This window comes from Lepisosteus platostomus, chromosome 4 (genome assembly GCF_059453375.1).
Source record: "Lepisosteus platostomus isolate fLepPlt1 chromosome 4, fLepPlt1.hap1, whole genome shotgun sequence".
NCBI lineage: Eukaryota > Metazoa > Chordata > Actinopteri > Semionotiformes > Lepisosteidae > Lepisosteus > Lepisosteus platostomus.
The window spans coordinates 6,491,872-6,502,437 of record NC_142614.1 but is presented as its reverse complement, the minus strand read 5'-3'; the positions used below and the strand labels follow the sequence as shown (position 1 = coordinate 6,502,437).

Sequence of the window (10,566 nt, the reverse complement as noted above, 5' to 3'; positions counted from 1 at the left end):
CTTCTGGCTCGCTCAGCGAGGACTGTAAGTTAGAAACCCCGGCCCTGTGGCTCTCCCGGACCTGGAGCTGAAATCCCCTCTCGCCCCTCGGACGGTGTTCGCGCGACGGGTCTGTGTGGTAACACTGGGTCCAGCACAGCAGAATGTGTGAGATTTGATACAAAACAAATGTCGCACTAGAGATGTTAATGATTTCCCACATGGGACACATAGAAAACCTAAAGAATCACAATCCGTGAAATGAAATTCACCCCCCACCACTGGCCAAAATATTAGGACCGCTCCCTGAAAAGCATGCTGGGGCCTCTGTGCAGCAGGAGCGGCTGGGAGGAGGTGTGGGTGTGATTCTTGAACACCTGCCACCCAGCCCCATCCTTTCCTTCTCCCCCGTGGGGTCTGTGGTTGGCTGTGGTCTCCGAGATTTAACTGTACCTTCCCGACACTGTGGGCTGGACACATTGGCTGGTCTGCCTTTACCCACTTCAGGAAATGTAATAATAATAATTGCTTACACTTCTATAGCTCTTTTCTGGATACTCCGCTCAAAGCTTTTTAGAGGTAATGGGGATCCCCTCCACCACCACCAGTGTGCAGCCCCACCTGGATGATGTGACGGCAGCCATAGTGCACCAGTACTCTCCCCACACACCAGCTCTCAGTGGGAGGAGAGCAGAGTGATGAAGACAGTTCAGAGATGGGGATTATTAGGAGGCCATGATTGGTAAAGGCCAGGGGGAAATTTGGCCAGGACCCCGGGGTTACATCCCTACTCTTCTCGAGAAACACCCTGGGATTTTTAATGTCTTTTCCGAAGGACGGCACCTTTTTTACAGTATAATGTCCTCATCACTAAACTGGGGCATTAGGACACACACAGACCGCAGGGTGAGCGCCCCCTGCTGGCCCCACTAACACCTCTTCCAGCAGCAACCTCTGCTTTCCCAGGAGTCTCCCCTCCAGGTCCTGACCAGGCTCACAGCTGCTGGCTGCTGGCCTTGAAATGTACGTTTCACAAGCAAAACGTTTGTTTAACCGTATGTGTGACCCCTAGTTTGTAATGGAAATGTGTATCAGAAAAGGGTAGTAAAGCAGTCTGTACACCTGCTTGCTCAAGACGGTGCGGTTTTCATTTTTCGGGATGAGGTTTCCGCGGTAGAAGCCAGACAGGAGCAGTAACGGAACCAAATCAAAGTTCCACACCCATGACGAAGCAGCACCCTGACTGATGGAGAGAGAGCAGTTGGTCTTCCAAGTTTATTACAAAGTAATAAAAATATATATGCACTACACACACACACACACACACACACACTCGTAGATCTGCAGTGACATGTGCTGTTTGTGAAGCGTTTTTTCTTTGTGTTATCTGCGTGTGTGTCAGTGTCCGTGGGTGTTGGCCAGTGTGTCTGGCAGAGTTGTGTATGTGTCAGTGTGTGTCACACTGTAAGCCCCTGACTCAGTCAGTATGTGTGTGCGGTGGTGTCTCTATTCTCGTTCAGCGATGGCCACCAGGTGTGCGTCGATCTCCTCTTCACTCAGCGTCCTGTGGGGGAGGGCACAGGGTTAGTTTTCATCCTTCATTTAGGGACTTCTTCCCACATCCGTTTTTTACATCTGTAAACTAGCCGCAGGGGGGAGGAGTGAGAAAAGGGTGCGTGATGAGACAGGGCACAGTGCACGGCTCAACCTTGTTGACATACTGTCACGTACTGAGAGACTGAGAGACACTGAGAAAGTCTCAGAGACAGCGTCACACACAGACGTGCTGAAAGATATCAAGATGCAGAGAGGCAGTGAGGCACACTGACACAGCCACAGTCAGAAAGAAGCAGTGGGACAGAGCTGGGATCTTCTCTACCTGAATTTAGGGTTGTCTTTGGTGACCACCCCCACCTCGATCTCACTGGGCTTGAAGTCAAGAGAGAGGACGGAGGACAGGCAGGTGATCGCCAGCTGCGGACAGACAGGATACACGCTGATACACACTGTCTCATTGTGATTTTACGTTCCAGCACACACATGAAACGCACACTGGACTCGTCCACAAACACACTGTCCCACTGCACTTATCCGCACATACATACAGTCCCACTGCACTCATCCACACACACACACACACACACACACACACACACACACACACACACACACACACACTGTCCCACTGCACTCATCCACACACATACATACAGTCCCACTGCACTCAGCCACACACACACACACACACTGTCCCACATTGCTTGGCACCTCAATACCTGTCTGAACTATTATCGCCCTACTCCCCACCTCACAACCTCCGCTCTTCTAATTCTGCCCTCCTTACTGTCCCCCAAGCCCATCTACATTGTATGGGTGACAGGGCCTTCTCCTGCTATGCCAAGCTCTGGACCTCTCTGCCCAAGGATATCAGAGAGTCACCTTCTCTAAACTCCTTCAAATACAGACTCAAAACCCTCTTCTTCAGAAAAGCCTTTACTTGACTGGTTCCATTCTTCACCACCTTCCACGGTCTCCTCTATTGTTATTGTTGTATCATTGTAATTGTAATTGTGTCTTATCTTATTTATTGTTGTAGTCTTCTTATTTATTGTTCTTGTCATCCTGTAAAGCGCTTTGAGAAGCCACCTTTAAAGGCGCTTTATAAAATAAAGTTTATTATATTATTATTATTCTCTGTTTTTACAAGACATTAACACCCCATGGTCTGAGCATCCTCATAAGGCCCTGCAGCAGGCTCAGTTCTGATATACCGCAACCTGCGGTGTTTGTGCCTGCTCGGTTTAGTGTCTGGTGTTGTGCCGTCTCTGCTTCGTGAATGCTGTTGCTAGCTGTGGCTGAGCTCCCTGGTGTTCGGGGCGTCCGGTACCTCCGCGGTCTTGTCGTAGGGCAGGTCGGGCCTCTTGCGCAGTTTCTTCTCCAGGTAGCTGCTGGCCTCGGTCTGTTTGGCACCGGCGCAGGTGGCGCGGTAGCCACAGTAGTAGCCGGCGGGATCGCACTTGTACAGCATGGGGCCGAGCTGGGGGTCCATGGAAATCATCATCATGCCTGGGGGGAGGAGAGAGGGGGATGAGACCCGCCGCCCTGAGCCACTCTCTCTGAATCCACATCACCAGAGCCCAGACGACCTGGGCGTTTGCACCCGGTCAGATATAATCATATATACTCCCTTATACAGCTCTTATCTGGACACCCCATTCAAAGTGCTTTACAGGTAATGGGGAATCCCACTGCCACCACCAATGTGCAGCCCCACCTGGATGATGTGAGTGCGCCACCGCCCTCGCCCCACACCAGCTCTCAGTGGGGAGGAGAACAGAGTGATGAAGCCAGTTCAGAGAGGGGGATTATTAGGATTGTTAAAGGCCAATGGCAAATTTGGCCAGAATGCCACGTTAACACTCCTACCCTTTTCGAGAAACACCCTGGGATTTTTAATGACCATGGAGAGTCAGGACCTCGGTTTTACATCTCATCCGAAGGATGGCGCTTTTTTTACAGTATAGTGTCCCCGTCACTATATTGGGGCATTAGGACCAACACAGACCTTAAGGTGAGAGTCCCCTACTGGTCCCACTAACACCTCTTCCAGCAGCAACCTTAGTTTTTCCTAGGAGGTCTCTCCTCTAGGTATTGGCCAGGCTCACACCTGCTGAGCTTCAGTGGGTTAAGGTATAGGAGATACAAGGTCAGTTCTTAAGACTGTGGAACATTTCAGAGCGTGACCGCTTGGAAATAATCATAAAAACACTTGGAAGAAGGTACACACCATTCAAATCTGTCTTGTTTCCTAAGCTCCTCACCTGAATCACACGCGCACGCAGGACACCGCTATGACACAAAAGCCCGCCCCATAAAGAATCCTCCAATCCGTCATTAGCGCGGGCGTCCTCACGGCCAATCACGGCCCGACATTAGAAATGTTTCCACGCCCCTCGGAATCGCAAGGGGCAAGCACAAAGCGCTCAGGACCGGGCGAGCGGGGGAGAAAACGTTGCCTTTTAAACGACACTAATTCTCAAGGTAAGGTCATTATTTTATCGTCATTTCCTTCAGACACATCTTCAGATTTTATTTGTCACTCATCCCTGACTAAAATATAACAACTCCCTCTTTCAATCCATTCATATAACGAAATAACACCGTGTAACACCGTAGCACCTTTGTATGTATGCGTATACAGACTGAAAGAATGTTACAGTGACAAACGTGAACTCATACCATCTGTGAGAACAACTTAAGAACATTAACTGCAATAAAAGAAAAGCTGCTCGTTAAGACAGCAAGTCAATTTAAACCGACTAGCTGAACGTTAACAGGATTTTATTCCTCTTCGGTCTTACTTGAACTGACAATTCCTGTGCACGTCCGTGGTATTTAAATATTCATTCCCCCACAGCAATTTGGGGGGAAATTTCTCCCCCAGGAGAACGTGAAACGTCGTGGGACAGGCAGCGCTGCGCATAAGGAACGATGGCCGCGCTGTATGAGCGTCACAGCGAGGGAGCAGTGCAGTACAGTACTTCCCGCTGGGATAAGCAGCCTCAGCGTGTAGGCAGCGCCGGTCTGAGCCTCTGAGCGATCTGTGTGTGGGGCACCACTGGGCTCGCAGCTCTGTTCTGTATACAAAGCCACTGGCTGCTTCGCACCCAGGTATTCTAACCCGAGTGCAGTCCCTGCCCTGACTCTAGATCACTGCAGACTCTGGGGCTAAACTAAACCAAGGCGTCTCCACCATGTCCCAGGATGAGAACCCTGATGTACTGTATGCAGTCTTGTTCTAAGCTGGTTATTGATCAAGTAAGCAAGTTTTTTTTTTAATATCTATATAGTACTTTGTTTGACAAATAACCCGGATTTTCGCAATTAAATTATTCTAGATTCTTGGAAACGGTTACTTACTGGTGTGACCTATAAAATCTGCTGGACTGGAGATCTCCCAGAGTGGGAAGCTGGAGACTTCTGAGCAGAGGGGTGTCATGCACACAGCTATCTGAGATCTCTATAATAACTGTCTGATACTCTTACCCTGAGCCCTTATATATTACAAGGGGCTGCCTAAACTGAGGCATTATGCACACATAATATTAAGAACATCATGATGCAAGCAGCAGCTCAGCAGTGGTGTGTCCAGCTGGGCCTTGTGCATCATTCCAAAATAAGACATTTCCAATCGTGTTTGGAGCCCCTTTGTCTTTTTATATGGCACAATTCTCTGTTGCAAAGACTAAGATGCCTGTGTTGGCCTTAGAAAGAAGCGTGTAAGACTATTGGCTATGTTATGATGCCACTGTGACTCTTGGTTCACAACGGTATTGACTCTACTGACAGGTCAGTGTGACTCTGTTGCCCGTACAGAGAGGACAGTGTTGACTCTACTGACAGGTCAGTGTGACTCTGTTGCCCGTACAGAGAGGACAGTGTTGACTCTATGGAAAAGCTGTGGAAATGTGGAAAGGTGCATTATATGGAGACGTTTGTAGACTCACAGCAGCCCAGTGGTCTCATCTCAGCATTCTGTGTGTAGACCTGGGAGATGTCAGCCATGCGCCGGCACAGCATGTCAGCTGGGATCTCGTAACCAAATTTATATTTCCATTCAGCAGCTTCCACACGAGCCCGGTGCACCTGGGAGCGACTGTCCGCTGAGGGGTATGAAGAGAGGCTGAGAGTCAGAGAGTTGGCCACGCCTTTCAGGACAGTCACACCTGTACGGTACTTCTGGGATTTGAGATATAGACAGATACAGTACCAATAGTGAAAGAGAGAAACAGGTGCAGAGAGTGTGAGAGAGAAGCCAAGAGGCTCAGAGAGTGAGAGAGTGAGAGAGGGAGGAACGGAGAGGCTCAGGGAGTGAGAGAGTGAGAGAGGGAGGAATGGAGAGGCTCAGAGAGGGAGAGAGTGAGAGAGGGAGGAATGGGGGGGCTCAGAGAGTGAGAGAGGGAGGAACGGAGAGGCTCAGAGAGTGAGAGAGTGAGAGAGGGAGGAATGGAGAGGCTCAGAGAGTGAGAGAGTGAGAGAGGGAGGAATGGAGAGGCTCAGAGAGTGAGAGAGTGAGAGAGGGAGGAATGGAGAGGCTCAGAGAGTGAGAGAGTGAGAGAGGGAGGAACGGAGAGGCTCAGAGAGGGAGAGAGTGAGAGAGGGAGGAACAGAGAGATTCAGGGAGTGAGAGAGTGAGAGAGGGAGGAACGGAGAGGCTCAGACAGAGAGAGGAAAGTGGGATTAGTGTGATGAAAGCTGTCGGGCAGTGAGAGAGAAAGGGGCTCAAGGGGAGTGCAGTGTGCAGTGAGAGAGCCCGAGACGTGCAGACTGAGAGTTATATGGTACAGCCTGCAGAACGGCAGGGCGGCGAGGGGGTGTGAGCACGAGACGAGAGCCTCTCACCGGCCTGCCCGGTCATCAGGCATCCGATGCGGGGGGTCAGCGGGAACACATTTGTCAGAGTTGTGGCGTCCAGCAGTTTGTCCTGTGCAGAGAAGAGAGGGCAGAACAGCCCACTGAGCAACAACCACAACATGTGAGACCGCCCCCAGATCCAGACCCCCCCCCAGCCACGCCTCTCAGCAGGATCAGCCCAGCAGCCGCGTCACGCAGAGGGGCTTCGGGCCGGCCTGGTCCTGTCCCACTGTTTATACCCCCCAGGGACGGCCAAGCGAAGCGGAGCTGTCAGCTGACTGGGCAGGGCTTGACGCCACTCTGGGCCTGCTGCCAGCCTCTCGCGGGTGTGCGCTCACTGCCAGCTCTTTCCCCGCCGCGCCCGCCTCTTCCCAGGAAGACAGCCGGGCTCGAGGGCCCCCACGTCTCTACGCCCCCACCCCCCTGCCCCCCCGCCCCCCTCGCTCACCGGAACCTTCTTCTGCGTGACCACCACCGCACAGTCCTTCCCTCGCACGCCCACCGACGTCAGGCCGCTCTGCGCGATGGCTTTGAAGGCGTACTCTGAGAGAGAGGAGGGGGACAGGCGTCAGTGGAGAGGGGCGGAGACGGGAGAGGGGTTCGAAGACCTCAGAGAACCAGGACAGGGGCTGCAAAGGCCCGAGCGAACCACAACAGTGTCGGCCAAGACCCTGGAGCCACGCTGCTGTTTTTCTTCCTTCTGTCTGCTGTTAACCTCCCTGTACATTCAAACACTATCTGGGACAGACTCTGGTGGGACTGTCTCTGGTGGGACTGACTCCGGTGGGACAGACTCTAGTGAGACAGACTCTAGTGGGACTGTCTCTGGTGGGACTGTCTCTGGTGGGACTGTCTCTGGTGGGATAGACTCTAGTGGGACTGTCTCTGGTGGGACCGTCTAAGGTGGGATAGACTCTAGTGGGATAAACTGTCTCTGGTGGGACTGTCTCTGGTGGGACAGACTCCGGTGGGACTGTCTAAGGTGGGATAGACTCCGGTGGGACTGTCTAAGGTGGGATAGACTCTAGTGGGACTGTCTCTGGTGGGACCGTCTAAGGTGGGATAGACTCTAGTGGGATAAACTGTCTCTGGTGGGACTGTCTCTGGTGGGACAGACTCCGGTGGGACTGTCTAAGGTGGGATAGACTCCGGTGGGACTGTCTAAGGTGGGATAGACTCTAGTGGGACAGACTCCGATGGGACAGACTCTAGTGGGACTGTCCCTGGTGGGACAGACTCTAGTGGGACTGTCTCTGGTGGGACTGTCTCTGGTGGGACAGACTCCGGTGGGACTGTCTCTGGTGGGACAGTCTCCGGTGGGACAGTCTCCAGTTGTACCAACATGCAATTTGACAAAGAAGGCAGCTGTGTCCTGCAGCTCTGTACTGTTCCAGTAGAACAGTAATCCCTGCCCATAGGAGGTTCTGCTCATACTGTACCAGAAGTAGGTCCTGCCTGTTCTTTCACTGAGCGAGGTGATTCTCACTGGGCTCCCCTAAAGCACTGCCTGGAGCACTTTTTATCGCATCATCTCAGAGGAGGAATTTACTTTGAACTGTTATACATCTGAACTTATTTCCAACTGAAGGCTTGTGTGTGTGTTAAGCGCCTAGAGTGCAGGGTAGTGATGTCTATGTACTTGTCAGTAGTGTAAATGAGGAGTGGTGATGTTTTCCTTCCTGTTGTCTATGACTTTAGGCATACTGGACAATTAACCAGGACTGTTGCAGTTCGCATCCTTAGGTCCAGCTCTGTGCTGTATTGAGGTGAAATTCCGGTGTTTGACGGAACATGTCTGGGCTCTGAACCAATCAGAGTTCATCAGTGAATTGAAGTGAAGATCAGTGAATTGAACTGAGTTTTCACCCTCCCAGCAGCTGTCGAGGAACGAATGCAGTTCGTCTGAGGAGGGATGACTGGGCTGTAAAACGCATCTTCTACACTGTACACTGTGTTCTTTCTAAAACGCGCTCGAGTCGTAATAAATAAGCAAATCCGACTCAGAATGAGCAGCGCGCAGACGTCCAGCACCGTTTATTTCGTTTCCGCAGCTGCGACTTGAGATCACAATTACACAGCGCTGCGTGCTTCACAGGCCAGTCACGGGTCGGGCCACCGGCAGCTCTCTGCCCCTGTCCTGCCAGGAGCTGCGGTCCGAGCACACTGGGGTCACGTCCCCCCGCCTTTACACCCCAGATCACACAGGCCCCCATCCCAGAACTTCGGGCTGTCTGGCCAGCGGGTCGGGATAAGGCGTGATCGCAGAGCAGCGCTGTCTTGAATCTGGGAGGTTTTCGGAGAGCTCCGATAAAACGCCTTGCGTTATTACCTGGACGAAAACCTAACCTGATCGTTCTTTCAGTTCATATTCGGCACTTCAAAAACAATTTCTTAGATAAACAACGTTTTGGCCCCCAAAATCTTGCGTTTGCAGTTCGACTGCTTCGATTTGGGCTGAAAAGGAGAAAACATTTCGAGACGCCAAGGCGCTCGGGTCTGTCGGCGTCTCTGCGGCTGGGTTGGCCTTTTCGCCGTGAATGTTAACTCAGTCAGCGCCCAGAGCTCAGAGCGCAGGCCGCCGGCAGGGACCGCGCACAGCGCCGAGCAGGGGGGGCGGCATTTTCAGACGAAAGGGGTCACGGTGTGCCCGTCTGTGACGAAAAGTGCCAAGTCGGGGCGTCGCAGCGGGAGCCCAGTCGGTTGAGCTCGCCGTAACCTCGCCTGCTCGCACGGACAGCGGGCGGCCGGACCGGCACGGTGTGGCGAGGTCGACAGCCCGCAGGGAGCGGGCTCGGCCCCGCCGCCCCGGGGTTTGTGAGTTAGTTACCAGGCCAACAGCGCTCCGGTAGCGACCGGCTCGCCCGCTCGGTGCGGGCGGTGAGAGCGGGGCGAGAAGTAACAGGGTCACCCGCACCGGACCGGGGGACCCGGGCTTCGCTACCGGGAGAGTGGCTCCCTCCAGCGGGCCGCGTGAAATCAGTAATGGCCCTCGCGGGACGAAAACGCGAGCGTTTTAACTGTCTTTACACCTCCCCCCCCCCTCGTTTCCCCGCCAGCGCTCGGCAGAAAGAGCGACTCGGTCGCTCACCGACTTGGTAGAGGCGGCCCTCGGGGGAGAAGATGGTGATGTGGCGGTCGAACCCCGCGCTGGAGCCCCGGGACATGGCGGCCCTGGAGCGAGGAGCGTGTCGGCAAACCGGGGGGCTGCGGGCGGGCGGCCGGGATCTGCCGGGGACGGGCGTCTGCTCTTCTGGGCGAGGCGGCGAGGCCCGAGTGAGGCGCAGGGTGATGCAGCAGACAGACACACTTCCCGAACCGCTGCTCTTTCGCTTTCTCTTTCTCTTTCGCTCTCCGCCGGCCCTCTGCTGCCGGTTGCCCACGGCCTGCCTGCTGCGCGGGTGGAGACTCTCGGGCGGTTCACACGCGTCTCACACCTCCTTCGGGGTGTCTTTCTCCTGCACTTTGCTCACCGGCGGCATCGGCACTACCGCGGCCGCTCTCCACGGTTCCTAACTGTACTGCCGCTGCAGCCACAGCCCGCAACGCCACGTTTGCCCAGTCCACACAGTCCGCAAATTCGTGTGGACATCGTGCTAAGTACTTTAGCCGGATGCGGTTGATCATGTTTGTTTCTTGATCAAAGCGCGGACTGAGTTATTACACTTGCTGCTGTAGGTGTTGCTGCTGCTGGAAGAGGTGTTAGTGGGACCAGTAGGGGGCGCTCACCCTGCGGTCTGTGGGGGTCCTAATGCCCCAGTACAGTGATGGGGACACTGTACTGTAAAAATGGCTCTGTCCTTCAGATGAGACGTTAAACCGAGGTCCTGATTCTCTGTGGTCATTAAAAACCCCAGGGCGCTTCTCGAAAAGAGTAGGGATGTAACCCCGGTGTCCTGGCCAAATTTCCCCCTGGACTTTACCAGTCATGGCCTCCTAATAATCCCCATCTCTGAACTGGCTTCATCACTCTGCTCTCCTCCCACTGAGAGCTGGTGTGTGGTGAGCCTACTGGTGCACTATCATCCAGGTAGGGCTGGTGGTGGAGGGGATCCCCATTACCTGTAAAGCACTTTGTGTGGAGTGTCCAGAAAAGCACCATATAAGTGTAAGCAATTATTATTATTATTATTATTATTATTATTATTATTATTATTATTATTAAGAGGTGTTAGT

At 53.2% G+C, this 10,566-nt stretch overlaps 1 protein-coding gene and 1 long non-coding RNA gene across 3 annotated transcripts in view; one reads left to right on the top strand and one right to left on the bottom strand.

Annotated features, from left to right (window-relative positions):
• Window positions 1–1,240: 1,240 nt before the first annotated feature.
• Window positions 1,241–9,606, bottom strand: LOC148672271 (proteasome subunit alpha type-6-like). Of its 2 annotated transcripts, XM_088627878.1 has the most exons (7): window positions 9,482–9,606; window positions 6,842–6,936; window positions 6,382–6,463; window positions 5,487–5,642; window positions 2,867–3,045; window positions 1,859–1,953; window positions 1,241–1,543 (listed from the first exon to the last, which is right to left on the bottom strand). In XM_088627878.1, the coding sequence occupies exons 1-7, from the start codon at window positions 9,555–9,557 to the stop codon at window positions 1,486–1,488; spliced, it is 741 nt and encodes a 246-aa protein (XP_088484004.1). In that variant the 5' UTR covers window positions 9,558–9,606; the 3' UTR covers window positions 1,241–1,485. The 2 variants fall into 2 exon arrangements, with proteins under 2 accessions (XP_088484004.1, XP_088484005.1); XM_088627879.1 differs by lacking the exon at window positions 1,859–1,953.
• Window positions 3,890–10,566, top strand: part of LOC148672263 (uncharacterized) — a 94,380-nt gene continuing 87,703 nt past the window's right edge. The window contains exons 1-2 of the long non-coding RNA XR_015935732.1: window positions 3,890–4,020; window positions 4,397–10,385. This is a non-coding gene — a long non-coding RNA (uncharacterized LOC148672263). The remainder of the gene's footprint in view (window positions 4,021–4,396; window positions 10,386–10,566) is intronic.

Bases quoted from the DNA above. Each gene is read 5' to 3' on its own strand.
- LOC148672271 (XM_088627878.1), bottom strand. From the start codon at position 9,557: ATGTCCCGGGGCTCCAGCGCGGGGTTCGACCGCCACATCACCATCTTC. The intron at 3,046-5,486 runs GTGAGTCTACAA...TCCTCCCCCCAG, and splicing joins GATGAGACCACTGGGCTGCT to GCATGATGATGATTTCCATG. The intron at 1,954-2,866 runs GTACCGGACGCC...GTCTGTCCGCAG, and splicing joins CCTACGACAAGACCGCGGAG to CTGGCGATCACCTGCCTGTC.